General features: G+C 37.6%; 1 protein-coding gene across 1 annotated transcript; it reads left to right on the forward strand.

Moving 5' to 3' along the window:
* The first annotated feature begins 524 nt into the window (after nucleotides 1-524).
* On the forward strand, nucleotides 525-20,816 carry LOC306771784 (cerebellar degeneration-related protein 2-like). Its single transcript, XM_079261101.1, has 6 exons — nucleotides 525-628; nucleotides 12,794-12,906; nucleotides 14,105-14,253; nucleotides 14,347-14,511; nucleotides 14,633-14,840; nucleotides 18,388-20,816. The coding sequence occupies exons 1-6, from the start codon at nucleotides 550-552 to the stop codon at nucleotides 19,162-19,164; spliced, it is 1,491 nt and encodes a 496-aa protein (XP_079117227.1). The 5' UTR covers nucleotides 525-549; the 3' UTR covers nucleotides 19,165-20,816.
* The last annotated feature ends 1,005 nt before the right edge of the window (nucleotides 20,817-21,821 follow it).

Raw genomic sequence — 21,821 nt, forward strand, 5'->3', positions numbered from 1 at the left:
GAACTACCACATTTTTTTTGTTTAATTTAGTCGGTGTGGCATTACAACCAATACTAACAGTAACACAAATAAAAATATTGTACACAAATGTTGATCTATTTTTTATTTCAAATTAATCAGAACGTGAAATGAGTGTAAGGAATGCAGTAGGTTATCGGCGGCATTTGAAAGCACCGCGAGCGTGCTGCTGAAAACAGGGACAGAGGAAGCGCCGTTTTAGTGCCACGTCTGTCGGACTCTGCAGCAGCAGTGGCGGCTGGTCGGAGCACCGGGATGAGCCGGTGCTGGAGGACTGTAGGGTGGAGATGAGAGGCGGGAGTAACTGAGGAAACACGGAGGAGCGGAAGGAAAGAGGAAACACGTAGCTCCACCAAACACATCACAACACTCCCCTCACCAAGAAGGGCTTGTGCGCAGCTCCGGCTTTAAGGAGTAACCCGCTGCCTTCTGGAGGATCCTTTCTGCTGGAGGTCTTTTGTTTTACACCGGCGTCAGAGGTTTACTTCTGCCTTGCTTTTCCCGCATTCAAACGAAGGAGGGGGGATACCCATGCTTAGCTCAGGGAGAATGGAGGAATTCGTAACCGAAGAGGAAGAGCCGTGGTACGACCAGCAGGACCTGGAGCAGGGTAAGACATGACACCGTCCCCCATGCCCACAGCATCCCATGTCAGCCGCTGGCACCGGCGGGTCGGCTGGCCCTCTGAACAAAGGCTCTCTGTCGTGGTGAGAGGCAGCACAGGCGTCATTTATAGCTTGTTTATTTAAATGCTTAGTTTAATTGCAATCATTTTATAGATGTTGAATGGGCTGTAAGGAACAGGCGGTGCTTTTTATGACAACAATGCAGAGAAAGCATGGCAAGCTGGGCCTTTGCATCACAGGAAACTCAACATCAGACAATGTGATGCAGCAAAAATTTATTGATTTTTAAAAGTATATTATTAGATGATATTATACATTATTAATATGGTAATATGTGCACAGTGCTCTACCTGTTTTGTTTTTTTTTGTTTTTTTTTAAAGGCATTTAACCTGTCATTGTAGGCTAAATCTTCAACAGGGTGGGTTGTGAATAAAGCAGCAAAATGTATCTTAGTTTGGAAAGTCTTTAAAAATTCAAGGTTGATGGTGTTTGGCATTTTCTCTGGAGGCCTAAACCACATCTTATAACAAGTGTAGGATTTTCTTTTTTTTTTTAAATGAGCCATTAAATGGTTGAAATGTTTCTCTAAAGAGGGTAATATGTTAATCAAGTCAGCTATTCTGATTACATCAACTTAAATTTGAGGGAATATCTCTCTGTTAGTTTAAACAGGTGGGTTTATGTTTAGTTATTGTCTCTTAACTGAGTCCAGTCAACTAAAGGTCCACTGCCAACTTCATGCAACAGTGAGAAACTAAAAAAATCAGAAGACATCAATGTTTTCTGACTACAAAACAATCTTTTCATATTTAATGACGTACAGTAATGTTTGGTTAATGTCCGTTTTGGGAGGTCTATTATGAGAAATAAAGCAGTAGCAGTAAGAGTCAAGCAATGTGTGCTTCAAGTCTAAAAACATAAAAAAAAACATCTTCAGTGCTTTCATTTCAGCAACTCTCTGACAGTTCTGTTCATACTATTAGAATTCATCTTAAGATAAGAACTTTATTAATCCACCAGGAAATTGTTGCACCAGAATTGCCATACAGTAGAAAACAATACAAAGAGAAAGAAGTAATTTGGAAGTCTTAAGTCAGGATAAATATAAACTATAAAGGATGATTATACATGAAATATGCATGGAGTGTGCAGTGTAGCAGTAGATAAGGTGCGAATAAGAGGCCTTAGTGTCTATTGTCGTCACAAATCTAACTGGTACTGTCCTATGTGAAGAAAGGGGTGGAGTTGTAAAGGGGGATCAACTCTTGGGTGATTTGATCACAACTCTACACCCCTAAAAATCAGGAATATTTAATTAAGATCAGGAATGCATTCAGACTTAACAGGCCAAAGTCATCGTACAGTCCTCCAGAAGCCACAGAACACAGACAGAGCCAACATTGCTTCAAATCCCGATTAAAGATGTCACGATCACTTAAATTAACAATAAAGTGCGGTAATAAACACTATTAATGATCACATAAATTTCTGAAACTCATGATTTTCCATAAAAGGTGATGTCTAAACCATGATGGCAGATCAACACAACTTCTGCACAGAACTAAAACAAAGTTACAGCCATATGCCGCTGTTTTTCTTCACTCCGAGTTGCAGAAGAGACGTGTTAGGGGGGAGGGTGAGAAAGGATGACAAACACTATGTATGTTTCACCACCTGCAGGATAACCAGCAGTTTTTTTTTTTACGATTAAGTAAGGTAAATGCTCTGTAGTGTAAATAAATTATGTAAATGTTTATTAACGTAACATTGAAATGAAATATTATTATATCCATAGGATTGTTTCACAGTGAGTCATCTCGATCCTGTCATCGGGGGACTGTATTGTTACCTGGACAGGTAGAGCGTATGTGTATGTAAGGGGAAGACTACACTGGTTCATTAGATGTTTGGCCCGGAAGGACAAAGGGCTTTTGATTGCAATGGCGCGAGTTAACACTGACACAAAATTACTCTAAAGATTTATCAGAGGAATATATGGTGACTGAACCTGAAGCAAAAAGAATCAGAGTGGACTTTTTTATTATTATAGACAGTGTAAAGCGAAACGGCACTCCTGGGTCAAGCATTCTTAGTACCTTAGTAATAGACTTAGATCCGTTAACAGTATCATTTTCAGTTTTGTAATTATGCATGATTCAGGTTGGGTTTACTGCTGCATGATGCATTCAGTTGCATCATTGTATTACATTATAATACACCTCTTTTTGACAGTTTAGCTGTTCAAGCATAACTGACTTGATGTGAAGTTGATGCCTTTCAGTCATCAGCGTGTAATGTTCTGTATAGGAAATTATATTTAATCCTTGACATGTGGTCTTATTTCTTTATTTCCACTGTTCCAGTATTGTTTGCTAAAGAAAAGCTGTAAGTTGAAGCTAACTACAAGTTTTCTCTGTGTCTAAATTCTCTACTCGGGTTGAAAGCATATGTTGAAAATAATTTAGATAATGTTGTTTCCAGAAAGAAGTATCTCAAGTCCAGGCACAGGTCCTGTAGCCTTTTTCATTCTTTTTACTCAGAGAGAAATTCAGGCTTAAAACTTTGTATCTATTTATTGTTTACAGAGCAGGGGAATTTAATTGGAATATCTTTACGTTGTTTCTGTTTATTTTGTTAATTTGGCACCAAAAGATGTAAATAAATGAAATGATAAGGAAGGTTCATGTGGTTTTACACATTTATAGTGTTGGGAAATTATTTAATGCACAATTATCATGATAATTATTGAATCATTTTAATTCTTTGGCAGTCATTGTACCAAGAAAATCTTTAATTGTAACATCCCCAAAACCTTGAGCTGGAAAGGCAAAACTCCAGCTGAAAGCAATTAATTGCACAAATACTTTCATACATACTTTCTGCACTAAAGCTAACAATCTTTTTTTTTTTTTTTTTTTTTTTTTACATTAAACCAAAAACCATGGACTGTATATAAAAAGATGGACGGAGCCTCCGTGACGTCACCCATAGGTTTCTAAAGAGCGGAATTGAAGCTCGGTGGGTGGTTCCTACCATCGCCATCTTGCGAGGGGCATTTGTGTTGTCTCACCCGGAAAATACAAATATTGGCAAAGAGGTGGAGCTGAGAGAGGGGCTGTGAGCGTCATGGTGGATGATTGACATTGAGCGAACTCCAAGCTGACTGTAGCTAAGAGCTAACCGAGCTAACCCGGATATAACAGGAGGTAACCAGCTAACGGAGGTAAGCAAGCTAAAGCTAAGTCATATTGTTAACCGGCTGAAAACCAAGGTTGTTCTACGTTCTTCTTACTTGAAGCGGGAGATCGGGTACCTGTCAATCAAAAGGACACGCCCCTTAAATATGCCGAATTATGAGATTAAATTACTTTTAAACGGGCGAGTTAGAAAAAATTCACTCCCCCCACAGTTGTCATGAAGGTAAACCTGACCTATTAAACCTAAAATGGATTTTTGAACCAGACTGTAAACATGTTTATTTCTGCTGTGAAGTTGGTCTTTTTAACATGGGAGTCTATGGGGATTTGCTCTGTTTTGCTGCCCCTAGTGGACAAAGGGGGGACTGCAGTTTTATGCACTTCCGCATAGGCTTAATTTTTAACTGCCGGAGGCTCCGTCCATCTTTCATATACGGTCTATGCCAAAAACCAGCAACAGGAAAGACAAAACCGAGACACCTACATTTCAAGCTGTTCCAGAGATTGAGCTCTGCCCCTTTGTTGCTTGAAACGGTAAAACAAGTAATGACAACTGTTACATTGAGGTACGCCTCAGCCCTTATGTCTAGGTTTGATGAGCTCACCCAGGATGTTGATGTTAGCATCTAACAAGAATAGATCCCAAAACTCTAAAATACCAATCTAAGTACTGCTATGTGTACAATTATTAGTATCTTGTCATCAGTGGCAGTTATAAATTTAACACTTATTAATATCTATTGATATCTAACACTTAGTCCCACACTTATTCTACTAGATGGACGGCAAAATTACATCTCCTTATGCCAATCTATAAAACATTTCATGATCAACTTGCAAGTAGGTACAATGGTGCCAAACTATGAACAGAGACTTAAATCTTTTGACTTGGACTTTATCCGTGTATAAAAATAAACTAAAATGGAAATTAATGGCTGAAGAATCACTCTGACTAAAGTAGAATAATTACAAGTTTTTCTTTTTAATTTTTTGTACGTGTTTTGTTTAAAATGATATTTCATTGAGATTTCCTATTTGTTTTTTTCCCCTGTAATCTAGTATTTAGTTGTTTTTATTAATTATTATGTTTATTTTTTTTCTTTGGGAGTGGTGCTGTTATAAACCTATTTGGCTTCTACCCCATCCATGAACATGATATTCATAATGTGTGTTTTTTTTTTTTTTTTTATAATTGAAAGGATAATTATTGTTTGTTTCTCTTTTTTTCTTGTTGATTTGTTTTGACATTTACTGTTTTATTTTAAGTGCAAATAAAGGACAAATTTAAAACATCAAGCACCAATGAACACATTAAAATTTAGTTTGATCCCTCACAAGTTTAAATCTGTTGGATAGCCTGTTTATTCTTAATTAATTTAAAACAATATTTCTAGTGTTTATTGTGCCACATTATAACCATACATAGATATCCTACCAAACAAAGATGGTGTTGATCAGTTTCCTTATTGATGAGAATTATATTGTTCTTTTAAATCTTCCAGTTTGGGGATTTTGGATGTGAGTATTACAGCTGACTGAAGATTTCAAAGGCATCCATCAGCTAGTTAAGGACTATATTTAACACCCATTTACCTCATAATATTTCCTACAATGACCTACAATCCTTTGTATCAAGTTAATTCTAATTATCTGCCTCCTGCATGCAGTTCCACGTTTTGTACAAATGACTCATGAGTCATCATGTTTCTTCACCACTTATTCCATTTCACGTCTTCCTTCATCTCTCGATCACCTGCTCTCAAGCCAAGCTAATTATAATGGTGCATTTCCCCTGGCTGGGGCAAAGTGGTGCTGATGCTGGGATTTTCACTTGACTGGAAACACACATGCACAGACAAGCATGCAGACACTTGCCATCATGACATCATGGTTCCTTTTAATGTAATAATAGATGTTTTTAGGGTTTGTGTTTGGATGCTGGGAGGAAGGAAGGTGGGCTGCAGCTACAGAGGAGGCTGAAATGGAGATAAAAACCAGCTATGTTTTTGTGCAGGGAGGTCTGTGTTTGATGGAGCAGAGAGGAGGTCGGATGTGGGGCTTCAAAGTGCTGACCGACTCAGTCACATGATAGTTTGAGACGCTTGTAGTTGCTGTAGAGAGAGACACCAGTGTCATTGTATTATCTTGTTGTAATGCAGGTGTTACTGGCAACCACTCTGATCAAGAGATTAATGTATTTTTTTGTTTGATTATTGAATTAAGACACATTTTTGAACCAACAAAATGTTGCTCAAAATGCTTTAAATTTGTTAACTTTGGGCTGAGGATGCTAAAATACTAAAACATGGCAGTTCTTTGCAACAGGGTTGGGCGATACCAACATTTCCCTGTCGATATGATACCATTAGTTTATGGTCTTTTTTTTAACCAATGGCAACATTCTTCAGTGAAGTGAAGTGCCGGTCACTTCTTCTTATCCCTACAGATTAATCTGATTTTTTGCATTTATTAAATGGAAAAAATATAATATGAAAAAGTAAGATGATAAATAAATTATGACAGAATGTAACCAATAACCAGGACAATATCAAAACATCAAAACAAAACCTCATCATCCCTTACAGTATCAGCATCATTATGACATCTGATAAGCTGCCATAATCATGTCGCAATGCACTGTAGCTGTGCTTCACATCCTACTTATGACCTAAAACTATCAGAAGTAAGAAAAAAAAAAAGAGCTTATTTTGTGTCAGTAGTGGTATCTTAATTCTTAAAAGAAATGATCCAATTTTTTTTGACTGGCTGATTTTGAAGTATTGACTTCAGAGTATCGATATGCCCATCCCTTGTCTACAGTTCCTTTTAATGTTTGGATTATTACATCAAATATCTAAAAACTGGTTATCAAAGTTATGCATAAGGTGTCTTTCTGAACCTTATGCAGAAAGACACCTTTCTGCACAAGGTTTTCATTTAAAACCTTTTGAAAAAAGACAAAAAAAGATCAAATGTGAGCAATTTTCTTAGAATATCCTAAGAGTTTGAATATAAGTGCCAACAATTGCTTTAAGAGTTTGTAGATTTCTTGACCATTAAAATAGTTTTTAAAGTTGGAAATAACTACTAATGTTTGGGTTGGAGACTCAAACATTAGTGGTGCAAACATAAAGTATCAAATATAAGAAGCAAAATTCACATTTAGAAAATGTAACTAAAGAGCTAAAACATTATTAATGATAATGATAATAAAAAAGAGAAATCTTAATACCTAAAATACGTTTCATTGCCCGAAAATAAAAACTGTTTTTTGATATGAACTGAGCACCCATTATAACTTATCGTATAAATATGTCCTATCAGATGTATTGTCACCTTTCGAGAGCCACACACCAGCCCAGTGGCATTTTTTTCCAGTTAAAACTGGTCTGTGAGGTTAAGAATAAAATGCCAGTGTTTACTGTCAGAAACTTAATATAAGATGCAGAGCTGTTTCCTTTAGTGTGGTTTACATTATAATAAGACACGTAGTAATTTCATCACTGTAAAAAATTAAAAATCAAATGATTTCTCATTCTTGCTAAATATTAATCTCTTCCAAAGTGGATTTTTACCCATAGAACTACGCAAAACCTAAATATTGCAGAACAAACAAACCAACGTTTTAACGTTCTCATGAATGTATGAAATTGTTTTTCAGATGCGTGGATATAGAAATATGTTGCAAAAAGGGTAATAGAAGCCCTTTACATGCTGCCAGATGTGTCATAGGGGCCACGTAACCATTTCACTTCAGGTAGAGGTGGTGTGGTATTCATGGATGAAGGAGACAAATCTTTTTACAAATAATTAAAGAGAAAATTATAACACCATCCTTGATAGCAAACAACAGCAAATTAACAAAGTTTATCAAAGTATTAGGAGGAGAAATGAGGGAGAAGGGCTTTGAAAAGATCCTAAAACAATGCTAGCTGGCTACCTGGCTACCTAGTTACCCAGCTACCTAGTTACCTGGCTACCTGGTTACCTGGTTAACTGGCTACCTGGCTACCTGGTTACCCAGCTACCTAGTTACCTGGTTACCTGGCTACCTGGTTACCCAGCTACCTAGTTACCTGGCTACCTGGTTACCCAGCTACCTAGTTACCTGGCTACCTGGCTAGCTGGCATAAGTCACCAAAAAATCTTGTTCTGCGGATGAGACTGTACAACAATTATGGCCTATGCAATAAACACCATTCAATAAAAACACCTGCAAATTTCAACTGTACTTTGAAATTTTAAAAAATTGCTTTTATTTAGTGAAAAACTGTTATGGAAACGAAGCTTATGACTAGTTCAAAATAAAAATGAAACTTTTTAATGCTATGAGAAAACTATATCAACTTCATGGAATGACTGAAATTGGAGATATAAAATACCACAGTAAAAGTGTCCATAGATGTTGACTATCCTAACCAAACAGTGTCTAGTTAGTTATTTTAACTATTTATTTTCTGTTTACGTGGAGCTTTGGCTGATTTAAAACTGGGAAAGTCCAGCTGGCAAATGTTGGAGCTGGTTAAGATGAAGGTGGCATTTGAACCCATCAAACAGAAAAAGCAGGAAGGGTGCAGACATGTACTTAGGATGCATCTTTGTTTGTGTCTGTTTTGTTGAGCTAGAGCCTCTCCTGGCCTGAGACCAAGCAGGGAATCCGTGGCTCTGCAAACTGAGAATGGAGCTTGTTGTAATCTAGACGTCCTCTGTTTGCTTGCTTCTCTAACTTCTTACATATTAAGAGCACTAAAGAAGAAAGATCTCAAGGTAGATCCTAAAAATCTTTTCAGGTGTTGCTGACTTTTTTACTTTATGCATTTAGGGTTGTTGTATTACCGAAAAGCACTCTGCTAGAGCTCTAAATAATTCATTTCTGGCCAGCCGATGTTTGTAAGGCCTTTTCTGTGAAGTGTTTGCAGCACAGGAAAAGAGAAACTGGAGTAGTCCTGTTTTCCACATTCCAGTGAAATCTCCTGGGTTATCTGTACCTACCAAAGCCAAACAGCTGTGGAAGACGTTACCACTCTCAGTCCTAAGATATTAACAGTAAAACCATCATCATACCCGTAACAACGAATTTATAAACTACCGTATACATGTGATTTGTTTTGCTCTCATTACAGCTGGTTGAAAGAAGCATGTGAGAAATGTTCAGAATGTGTTCTTCTGATTTCACTCAGTGGGTCAACGTTGGGTCTGTCCTGAGCAAACACAGTTTTTCTGTGGCGAGTGTTGACTTGCGGAGTTGTTTTTCTTGTGGTTTGAGTTCTATCGATTGTCTCACTTTCTCTAACATTGTTTTCCTTCTTCTTTTCTTTTTCTCTCCTCCTCTTCCGTCTCAGTTATTCCCCGGTCACTGAGGCTGCGTTTAGTGTCTCCTCACTGGGAACCGAAGAGAACTGATTTTTCTGAATTGACGCTGAAACAGGTTTTGACCTGTTTTGCTTGGGGGTATATATATATATATATATATATATATATATATATATATATATATATATATATATGTATATGTGTGAACTAAGTGAACTAAGACCTGTTTTTGAGGTGCTTGTTGACCCATTTTTCCAGTTCTCTCCACCTTCAACTGGTCAAGACAGATGGTTTCCCTTGCTGAGTCCAGTTTTTCCTTCCTTCTTAGAGGCGGTTTTGTGTGCGGCGTGCCGCCCCAAGCATGCCTATGATGGGAGATTCATTGAAGAGACAATTTGATGCAATCTGCTGGTTTACTTGGCTTGGCTTTTTTTCGGAATCAGCACATATGAACACAGTTATTATAAACTGCACTAATCTAAATTATATTACGGATTTAGTTAAATAGGATTATAATTAAATTATAACTGGACTAGAATGAACTGGTTTGAACTAGACTTTTTAAAAGTGCCTTAAAATGGCTTTGTTGTGAATTGGGACCATAAAAATAAAGATGAATTGAACTTAATTTTTCCCTTTTGTCTTTTAAAACTAATTATTATTGAGTTTGTCAAAGTTTCATGAAATGCTACGGACAATATTTTTGTGTAAACATGTAAAAAAATAAAATAAGAAGAGCGAGGATACGAACAAGACAAACCAATGTGAGACTTTTTGGCCTCAACCATAGACTGTGTATATAAAAAATGGATATAGCTTCCATGGCATCGCCCATAGGTTTCTGAAGAGCTGAATTGAAGCTTGGTGGGCGGTTCCTACCATCACCATCTTGGCAGGGGCACGCGTGTCGTCTCGCCTGGAAAATACATATATGGGCAAAGAGGTGGAGCTGAAAGGGGGGCTGTAAGCGTCATGGTGGATGACTGACATCCATTGACATCGATGAACTCCGAGCTGCCTGTACCTAAGAGCTAACCGAGCTAACCTGAAGATTACAGGAGCTAACCAGTTAGCGGAGGTAAGCGGACGAACGCTAAATCACATTGTTAACCGGCTAAAAACCGCGGTTGTTCTACGTTCATCTTACTGGAAGCAGGAGATCGGGTACCTGTCAGTAAAAAGGACACGCCCCTAAATATGCTGAATTTCGAGATTAAATTACTTTTGAAAATGGGCGAGTTAAAAAAAGTTTTATTCAAGTACTATATGGAGAAATTTCTGATAAGTTCCACAGGAAAGATGTAAATTCCACCTTTTTTTAGTTATATTGCTGGTTACTAAGTCCGTATTCATTCAGTGGTACCCGATAGAGATGTGAACAACTCACGATTCAAGTAAAGGTGCAAATTTCCCAAGTAATTTCATTCTTCTACAAGCTCGAAAGAATTGAGAAATTATTCGGGCCGATTCGATTAAAATTGCGACATGTACAAAAGCTGTTTCTGCTTGTCATTTTTCTTAACTTCAATTAGGAAAAAACAACACAGCAGCCAGACCATCATTCTGCTGCTATAATGCCCAAGAAGACAAGTAAAAAGATCAATAAAAACAATAAATGTGACTATATTTTTTTTTATGATGGATTATTTATATTTATTTAAAAAAAAAAAAAAGATTTTTGAACAAAAATATCAATTTTAAAATTGTGAAGCAAAAAATCCGGATTTTTAATTTTTTTTTTCTTTCAATTCCCCCATCTTTGTCCCCATTAAGTTGTCAGCTCAGAAGGAAGCATGTGGATTGCTCCATATGGAGCTGTTGGAACCAACATGCCAAGCTTGCTGCTTAAAAACAGCGCTGGTTGCACTGGTGGATCCAAGAGGAGCCGTATCATCAGAAAACTAGCCTCTGCTGAGGATTTTGTGACCTGTATGTGGTGTTTGTGCCTCTCGCCCAGTGACTGCTGGGATAGGCTCCAGCTTACCCGCGACCCTTAATGGGACTAAGCAGTTTAGAAAATACATGAATGAAGATTTGGTAATACGTAATTTTACTGTGGACTTGTACGCTTGTATTGTTTACTCATATTTAAAGTTTGTAGAAACAAACTATAAACAACTTTTCTGTTTATATATTATTATATTTTTTATATTTAGGTCTTTTGTGGAAGGATGCATCTGACCACAAACTGTGGTGATGCTGCTCTTTGCTCTGGATTTAGTCTCCTCTATCTAGAATAACAAAAAATAAAGATGACAACAGAATTCGACATTTTGAGTATTGACACTTAAGCTGACTCTTTCATGTTAGATCAATTTGATTACTGCTAAAATAGACAATTAAAGAGAAAAAATGGCTACATCTGTAAAGCGATCCCAGACGTTTTGACTCGGCAGTGGTGCAGGTGGATGGAAATTAGCAAAATGCTAATGTTGACATGTTTTTCTTCTCCACAAAGAGTTTAGCCCCAAAACAGTTTACCTCTGGCATTTACAGGTTTGGTTTAAATCCTCAGCTACAATATTAAGTTGCCTCTTACAACTCTTTTATCCTGTTTGACAGACAAAGCAAGTGATTTATTAGTTTATGAGCTATTTTCCTTTATTTTCTTATTTTTACTTTGTATTTCAGGGGTTATCATAGCAGATGATAACATACAGCCACATTAAGGTCAATACATGAGATCTCCTGCTCTTTTTTTTCTTTCAAAACTGGGTATAAAATTTGAATGAACATTGTCACACACATCTTTCTAGTAGAAACAATTTGTTAATTCCTTCATAGCACTTCTCCAGTCTGTTTGAATGAGTTTTCTTGCAAAATGAAACAATATTTAAATTATTTCAGCATTGTATTTGTTTGCTCCATGACACTTCCAGCGTCAGGTCGATGTTGGCCTGGCATCATGTCCAGTATTTTAGCTTGGAGGCTGTCCAGTCACTTTCTGAGAGGCTACATCTCGCTGATGCTCTGCAATGTGTGCCGCTGATGCTGCTGAGTCAGAGGACAGTTTGAACAGAGAACGATGACGGTGACTCATCTTACTTTGACCGGGCTTTAATAAGTGCAGAAGCCCAAACGAAAACACAGAAAATTTGCTAAAGTGTTGCAGCTGCTGCCAAAAGAGCACTTTTATTTAGGAATTTAAAGATTATTTAGCATGCTTGCCAGTTTTCCAACATGCTAAATCTTAGTGGAGAAATGTCACTTCAGATGATTTCAACGTTCATATTTGACGTTTATATTCATTCAGAGGAGAGAGGAGGACCTGCAGGAGGACATGCTGCAGGGAGGAGCACTGCCTCCTCTTTCCTGCTGGCTTCCTTCTGTAATTGAACTAGTACAGGCTGAAGTGACGTTATGGCCTATTTGATCACTCCAAACACTATTATAACCTTGCTTAAAATAGACCAGTGTGCTCTATTAATCCAGACGGTGGTAATATGAATTATGCAGCTTCATTTCTCGACTCTTTCTTTCTTTCTAATGAAATCCTACTCTATTTATCATTATTAGCCATACATTTACCCCCGTTCCTCATTTCCTTTCTCTCCTTGGCTTTTCTGTTCTATTTTTTTTCTTTACTTCTTATTTTTTCCCTTTTTGAATCTAATTTCTTCTGTCTTTCTGATGTGTAGATCTCCACCTGGCAGCAGAGCTGGGAAAGACTCTACTGGAGAGGAACAAAGAGCTGGAGGACTCTCTGCAGCAGATGTACATCACTAATGAGGAGCAAGTGCAGGAGATTGAGGTATGTGGCATGGAGCCGCACAATGACTTCTGAAAAAAAGTAACTCGATAGCATCATCCACTAATTAGCATTTCAATGATTGCTTTCCTCATTTCCAGTCTGGTTTTGCCAATCATTTTCCTCTTACCTGTTCTTTGTGCTCACATATTCTCTAGCTTTTTATGGCCAAATTTTTGGTCAAGCTGATTTTGTTCCTTTATTTTATCATGCAGCCAATCATGTATGAAAACAATGGCTTAGAAGCAACCCACTAAGTCTACATGTAGTTACACCGGAACCACTGTAGGGTCTGAGTAGGTCCACAGAGACTTGACATGTACCTCTACACACCTCTACACAAATGCAGCTATGCAGAACTACTGGCTTGTAATTGGTCAGGGTGTGATTACATGTTTCCAGATGTTCATGTCTGTTCAGATGTGTATAGACATCATCATATAGAGACATTTGTGTGTATGTCTATGTCTTAATGAATGCCATTGGCCACCGATGTTGTTCTAAAACAGGAAGCACTTTTCTAAACTAAAGCTTACCATAAAAAAATTCCACCCTGAGGAGTTTACCAAGCAATATCATCCCTGCTGCCCTCTGCAGACGCTACGCTCGAGTAGAAACACACACCCCATCCACATTAGCTACACTGACCCGACCTGACGCAGATGCTACGCCTTCACGTTGCTCCACAAATAAGATTTTGTACATATGTGTCATCCACAGAAACAAAGATAATGACAGCAGTGACCGGCTTGGATATTTTTAAATGTTTTAAGAGTTCTGAAAGTGTGTTTTTTTTAAATTTTTGTTTGTTGTTAAACAACACAAAGACAATAATTCACTTCTTTCTGCTGCTGAAAGAAAAATAGAACAAAATTGGACAGAAAAGGCAAAACAAGTTCCTCTAATAAGAAAAAAAAACTCCATGAGGCAGGACTTGAAATGTTTGGTCTGAAAACTGCTAGAATTGTAGCTGGTTGCTTTTTTATTTACTAAAAAAACAAAACAAAACAAAACATTGATACTTGTGTTTCCTGCTACAAAAAGACACCAAACCCCTCTAAACAAGCTCTGCTCTGATTGGTTGGCTCCATCGTGTCATAAAGCTTAAAGTATCAGAGCAGTTACCAAGCTGTCCTCGAGGTGAGACTGCTTCAACAGAACTGTTAATTCTGCCACACATCGGTATGTATTTGCTCATCAGTACTTAACAAAGCAGCTGGAGGTTCTTCGGGACATGAACGAGCAGCATGCCAAAGTGTACGAGCAGCTGGACGGCACAGCCAGAGAGCTGGAAAACACCAACCATACTCTGGTCACGGACAGCAAAACCTCGCAGCAGAAGATCGAGAGGTACGAGGGACTGGGAGTTTTTCTGCTTTTTCCCCTTCAGCGTCTTCTTTCCTCCCTTGTAAACATTTGTTCTTCCATTCTCCTATGCGCCAGGTTGACGGGAACGATTGACACGTTGCAGAACCAGGTGGAGTCTCTGTCAGGGCAGGTGGACCAGCTGCGCTCTATGGAGCAGCTCAGAGTCAAACGGGAGAAGAGAGAGCGACGTAAAACCATCCACTCCTTTCCATGCCTGCGTGAGCTTTGCACAGCTCCCAGGTGTGTGTGTGTGTGTGTGTGTGTGTGTGTGTGTGTGTGTGTGATATCTGCCACAGTATTTCACATGTACACAAATACCATCATGAAACAAGGTCAAACCAGGATGTTTTCTCTTTGCCAGCTATGAGGATGAGTTTGTGGTAGGAAGGGCGGAGAGCTTCACCGTCGAAGCAAAGCGCCCGCCATTTGAAGAGGAAAACCAGCACCTGAGGGAGGCGGTGTCAGCTCTACGAGCAGCTGTCCGGACCGAGAGGGGGCGGAGGGAAGGCGTAGAGAGGGAATGCAACCTTCTGATCGCAGAGTTCTCCCGGCTGCAGACACGGGTGCAGGTAAATTGCAAAATAAAATATATATCAAGAACAGCTACTTGATGACAACTAACTCGTCAACGGCTGCAGATCCTTGATTTGCTCATATTGTTTCAAGTCTTCACACAAATTCATTTCGTTTGTTGGTAAACATGTAAATTAACGTCTAGTTTCCAAGCAAATGTGAACGGCAAAGTTTTTGTTCCACTTTATGCCTTTAATGCCTGACATTATAAATAATGAACAGAAAATTCTGTGTTTATTTTAGGTCTTTATTTGGTCCTTTTAGCAAAATGTTAAAAAGAAAAAGTAAACCAACTAAAACAACCAAACTAATTCTCCAAAAACTGGAGTATAGGAAATAAATTAATGAATAATTCTCCAAAAATGTATTGCTGTGTAAACATTATATACCAGGTGGCAGAAGACAAGTATTAGATCTGGGGTCACCAACTCCGGTCCTCAAAGGCAACCGTCCTGCAGGGTTTAGGGTTTCCCGCTACAACACACTTGATTCAAATGAAAAGGTTCTCCAACAACTTGTTGTCATCGTCTGCAGCTGCCTGTTCATGAGCCGAACATTTGCCATTAGCCGTTGAGCCACTGCATTAGATTTTATACAGCAGGGTTTTGAGCAGAGTTTTAACATCAGGTTGTGGAATAAGTCTTAGAAACTACATCTAATGTTGTTGTACATTAGGCCAGGGATGAAGCTACCATCCCGCAGGTTTTAGTTGTTTCCCTGCTCCAGCACACCTGATTTAAATAACATAGTTGTTCTCGACAGCTTGTCAAGTTCTGCAAAAGCCTGAATTATATGTGTCACAACTAATTTTGTAAAAAAAAAAAAGTGTAATAGAATGAAAATCTGTTCACTTTTCTTGCATAAGCTTGTTACAGTGGGAACCTTTACATTAGTTATTTTCCCATACAGTTGTTCCCAACCAATTTTCTTAAAGAATACATAATAATAATAATAATAATAATAATAATAATAATAATAATAATAATAATAATGCAAATAACAATACCACGACCCTCCTAAACCACAGCACATGGATTCAAATGGATTGGATCAACAACCTGTGACCTATTAAGTAGCTTATTTTTTGTTTTTGACCAAATATATGTGTTAAAATATCCCCATTTATTCACTTTGGGACCAAATTTTCATAAATTGGCATTTCCAACTTCCTCAATTATAAAAAACACAACCCTATAAAGCCAAATGTACCATATTTGTTATATTTGCTGTTTCTGAGACATTTTGCATCATTTTATAGTAGAAACTTTGCTTAAAATCCTGTTGTGCTCTGTATGATACTGGTCTCTTGCCCCTGGCGAATACCAGGAAGCAGAATACTGCACTTTAACAATTTAAACCTATAACATGGTAATAAATACAAAAGTACCAAAAATAAATGTCAGATTTTATTACTAGACCAAATTAAGACTTCAGGTCTTGAATTGGACTTTTCTGCCCAGCTATTTCTAGGATGGGCGTTGAAGGGTTAAGTGAGTTTAACTGAACTCAACTACATGTGGACATGTCCTTAATCTCAACAAGTCCAGTTTAAAAGCACATTTCTTCTCCCTGGAATTTAAAACTTAGCTAACAGGATATCTTGGCTATTTTCTTTTTTTTTTTTTCTTTTTTTTTTAATGTTTACTGACTTCATTTTTTTTTATTGTTGTTTATAACTGTTTTATGGTGTTTTACCTGTTGTCCTTATAGTATTATCTTTTAAACCAAAGATATTAATATTGATATCTTTGATATGCCTAGCTTTAACTTGATTTTAATTTTGTTTAGCACTTTGGTCAACGGAGGTTGTCTTAAATGTCCTGTATAAATAAAATTTGAATTGAATTGAAATGAATTGAAACAATCCCATAAGCTCTTTGGGATCCCCGGAAGGGGATTGGGGACCTCAGATTGGGAAGCACTGTGCTAGTATAATCATAGGTGATAATGGCATACTTGCTCATCACCATCCACTGACTAAGCAAAGAAAAAATACATTTAATAACAAAAACCGTGAATAAATTAATAGATAAATAAACACTATAAGCACCATTAGAAGTAAAATGTATGTGAAATATTGCGCTCTTTTTTTTTTTTTTAAACAACTTATACAAGACAGACTTAAATTAAATGGCCTTTCTGTGTGGAGTTTGCATGTTCTCCTTGTGTATGTGTGGGTTTTCTCCGGGTACTCCGACTTCCCCCCACCATCCAGAGACATGCATGTTAGGTTAACTGGTTACTCTAAATTCTCCCAAGAAATGTCTGAGAGTGAGGGTTAATGGTTGTGTGTCTCTCTCGGTGTTCGTCCTGTGATGGACGGGTGATCTGTCAAGGGTGTACTCGCCTCTCGCCTGATGATTGCTGGGATTGCCTCCAGCTGATTGGACTAATCAGTATAGATAATGAATGAAAAATAAAATAAACGCCTAATGTGCCGTTAGAAGTAAAAATGTGTGGAAAAAATATTACACTCTTTTTATTTAAACTGTTTATACATGACAGGGTTCAAATAAATGGCTTACTACATAAACTTATTACAGCTGTTGTAGTTGATTTTTATTTGTCACTAAAATCATAATAGTTACACAGAAAAAACTGCAACAAGGACCTTCCTGTAGCAGGTCTCGTATCTGCAGAACAAGCCCGAATCATCATCCCTACACCAACTTGTCAGGTACAGTTGGTAAGAGGTGTATTTTTGGCCAAACATCTCTATTTTGATCTCATCTGTCCAAAGAATATTTTTCAGATTTCTTAAACGTTTAATCGGATGCAGCTTTGCAAACCAAAACCGTTTTCATTTTCATTTCATTTCACCATTTTTTATTCTCTTTTCTTTTCCATAATATATTGGCAAATCCAAAAAACCACAACAGAAAATATACTCCAGCGTTACAACAACTACTACACAACCATTGCAGTACATTTCCTGTAAAAAAGAAAAGAAATGAAAATTGCAGTAGAAAGAATTAATCTTCTAAACCCTAACCCCATCCTCATTTCAAAGTAAACCAACTGGATGGCATCATCTACGGCAAACACTAAGAACGAAACATAGGCATGAAATACTCTTTTTTTTTTTTTTTTTTTCCCTTTTTAATCAGTTTTTTGCATACAGTTTTATAATGTACTCTTTAAATTCTAATTTAAATTGAGAAGGATTTTTAAAGGATTTTTACTTTTAAAATCACTTTTAAGTGCGTTCCATTGTTTTGCACCAAGCACTGAAATACACATTTGTTTCAGTGTAGTTCTTGCGAAAGGTTGTTTGAAATCACAATTTCGTCTACTTGTTTCATCATTTAAAATAAAAAGAATTTATTTCATAGAGAAGAGAGTTAGTTCAGTATTGTACTGTAAACATTAGCATTAAGCATGTAGAGTGTGAGATGTAGCTCTTTGGGTTTAACCATTGCTCAAAGCATGAAAGCGTTTGGTCTCATGATGACTTTACTACGACTTCTTGTTCTTGGAAGACTGACTGATAGACCTTTGAATGTCTGTCTGCTGAAATTGGGAATGTTGTTTTTTTGCTGACAGGATGCTGAGAGCTGCCAGGCAAGGGTACGAGAGTTGGAGGTGGAGCTGCAGGAGCTTCAGCAACTACGTCGTGCTCGGACTTTCCTGCTGAGCAGCGAGGACGACGGCGTGGCCCTTACCCAGACTGTCCTCAGCATCACCCCAGAAACTGACACATTCCTGGAGGTAGAGGTGGGGGAGACCGGGGGAGGCGTGAGGGAGGAGACTGAAGGTGGAGGAGGTGTTGGGGGCGAGGCGTTACCTGATTCTAGCCCTGTGAGGAAGAGCTGCAGCGACACAGCTCTCAACGCCATCGTGGCCCGGGATGCGTCAGGCCGCAGGAGAGGCAGCTATGCTCTCCATGCCAACAGCGTGAGGAAGCGAGGGATGTCCATCCTCAGGGAGGTAGACGAGCAGTACCACGCCTTGCTGGAGAAATACGAAGAGTTGCTGGGAAAGTGCAGGCGGCATGAGGAGAGCTTGTGTCACGCTGGTGTCCAGACTTCCCGGCCCGTCTCCAGAGATCCATCCATGAAGGACTGTGCAATGGGCCCAACCCCAGTGCCTCCCCCCACACCTACCCAGTCACCCTCCACCCCGGAAGCTATGGAGAGCATCAGCAAGCATGTGGAGGCGGTAGATAAGCGCCTGGGGCAGAACACTCCAGAATACAAAGCTCTCTTTAAAGAGATCTTCTCTCGCATCCAGAAGACAAAGCTGGACATTAAAGCTACCAAAGCTGCTAAAGCGAGCAAATCTGGCAAATCAGGCAAATCTGGCAAATCCAGTAAACACTAAATTAGCTCCAGAGACGATAAGTTTTCAAAGCTTCAAGTCTGTAAACATCAGGTGGAAACAGTTTAATAGAGGATGCTACTTTAAAACAAAAAAAAAACAACTAAATCTAGTCCAGATCAGGTAAACAGAAGTCCGATCAGACTATCAGGCTAATAAACAGAATCTGACCTGCATGTGGTGAGTTTTATAACTAGTCTATTACAGTAACACATGTGGAGCAGTGTGCCTCTCCTGAACCTCACAGTTACACCAAAGGTTCAATTTTCCCTTAAAAACATTAGAAAATCCCCCTTCAGAGGCATGGAAACCTAAATATAATGTTAACACAACGTATACCGGATGCATTCATATTAAACAACTTTACTAACATTTATATAATCACAATATTACATAGGCTCATCCCTTGCCTGTTTGTGTTTTAATAACCCCAAGGTGCTAATAGTTCTCTTCCTGCTACTTATAACACTAAGGCTTCAACACTGCTGGAAATCTAAGCCTTTTTGCCAGGATCAGGATTGTAGATGGTTAAAATGGTTGTCAAATGAAAGTCTTTAAGAAAAAGACAATAAATAAACATTTGAAGCTCATAACTACATTAATAATAATAGATCTATTATTAATAATAATAGATGTTTTTTATTTGTACAATAATCTTCCACAGCAGAATTTGGACCATAAAAAGAAATGCAGTTGTGTGGAGCATTTGGGCAAAATCATTCATTGTTCTAAAAGAGCTGCTAAACTTTTTTTTTTTTTTTTTTTTTTTCATTCATATAATCTCTCATCACTGACATAAATGAACAAATTCCTGCAAAATATTACACACAGACCTGCCTGTTTGAGCCAAAAAAACCCCCAATGTTTACATATTTTACAGCTAAAACTAGCTGCTCATTATATTCCCATGCACCTATAAGTTCTCATCTCTCACTTGATCATCTTTTCACAAATTAGATGGGTGCTTAAAATCAATGTTTATTTTCTTCAAATAGTTTAAATCTAAAATGATTAACAGTAAACCCATTTTTAAATGTTCATATGGGCTCGAATCAGTCTTGATGATCTTCTTCTCTGTCTGAGGTTCCCCTGGCACTAGATGTGATGAAAAAACTGGATTGTTGTCCAGCAGTGTGAGCATGTTTAAGTTCTATAGAAAATTAATTATCCTTGCGCTATATGTCAGGCAACTGGTTTTTGTTTTCCTTTCTTGGATTTTTGCAAACCACTCCATCATTACCAAGCGTTTTTACTTACATATTTCTGTACCACTATTGCTACCAGAGGATTACACTTGTAGACGCATTAAACAAGTAGAGTTTCTGAAGGTATAAATTACAAAAAAATCAGAGCAGCAGTGTCTTAGATGATATGTAAACCCCCTAAACTAAGTATGTTGCGTCTTGCTTTGAAACCTTTAGTCATTTTACCTTTGTCAACCATTTAGCCTCTGGTCACACAGATAGCACTTATTATTCTTTGCTCCTGGCTAACAACATGTCTAAAAAGTGTTATTCTCCTCATGAAATTTCTCTATAAGACGCTACATAACCAAAAACACTCTTTATGTTTTTCCCTTTTAACTCAATTGCCCAAGACACTTGTTTTTGCTGTCTGGTCGTCAGCTAACATTAACTTGTTATGAGCTACAGAGCTAGTCCAATGTTAAATTTTAATGCTAGGTTGGTTCTTTACTATAGCTAATTGATTAAAAAAAAAGATTACCAAACAAAGAGCAAAAAAGAGGAATCAGGATTCAGTGATTTTACGTTTGTTGTTACAGTAATAGTATCATTATTGGACTGATTTAACAGAACTATTTAACAATCTAATATTTAAGCTAATGTATGTTGGTTAGTGTCTGCTTTATAGTCACATAACTTAAAAAAGTTAACATGAAATGAATGAAATGAAAATGAAAAGTACTTTATTAATCCCCAAAGGGAAATTCAATAAATACATTAGATGTATTTATTACACGTTACATATTACATTACAACATTAGCTGATAACAAAAATGAACACTGGCACTAAATTTAATACTAAACCAATAATTTGCTAAATATAACACTGTAGCTTATAACAAACATTAGGGCAGCACAATATAGAAAAAACTTGCAATACACTTTTTGTTACTCTGTGGTACATATTGCCGTATGAGAAAGTACAGAAGTTTTCAATAGATGACTTGAATGGCCCTTTAAGTTATGCTGCTCTCCTGGCATCTTGACGAGAGTGAACCAGCACTGATGTAACCTTTTATTTCTGCATCTTACAAATATAGTTTTCATCTGTATTTCAGAGTTTTATTTTTACTATTATCTACTATTAGGTCCTGAATACATGTTTAGTGCCAATATGTTTTATTGACACATGCCCACCTTGGAGCAGTAGTAAGATAGATAAATGGTAAGATGGACAAATGAACATGTTTAGGGAGGTCCTGCCTCCAACATTTCAGGACCTGCAATGTGGCACATGTACATTGCAATGACAACGCTCTTTAAAGAAACATTAACATGAGGTGTTAAAAACTATTAAATTATTGCTAAAATGACTGCAGCATGAGTAATAATTGGAAAGCAATGCTAATGTTGGTTGGCCTGCATGAGCTATAAAGTAATGTAAATTATAACAAACATTTTCATTAGCTGTGAAGA

This window comes from Telmatherina bonti (genome assembly GCF_933228915.1).
Source record: "Telmatherina bonti genome assembly, chromosome: 21".
Classification (NCBI taxonomy): Eukaryota; Metazoa; Chordata; class Actinopteri; order Atheriniformes; family Telmatherinidae; genus Telmatherina; species Telmatherina bonti.

Coding starts and splice junctions, on each gene's coding strand:
- LOC306771784 (XM_079261101.1), top strand. CDS start 550: ATGCTTAGCTCAGGGAGAATGGAGGAATTCGTAACCGAAGAGGAAGAG. Junction 12,907..14,104: donor AGCAAGTGCAGGAGATTGAG/GTATGTGGCATG, acceptor TTTGCTCATCAG/TACTTAACAAAGCAGCTGGA. Junction 14,841..18,387: donor GGCTGCAGACACGGGTGCAG/GTAAATTGCAAA, acceptor TTTTGCTGACAG/GATGCTGAGAGCTGCCAGGC.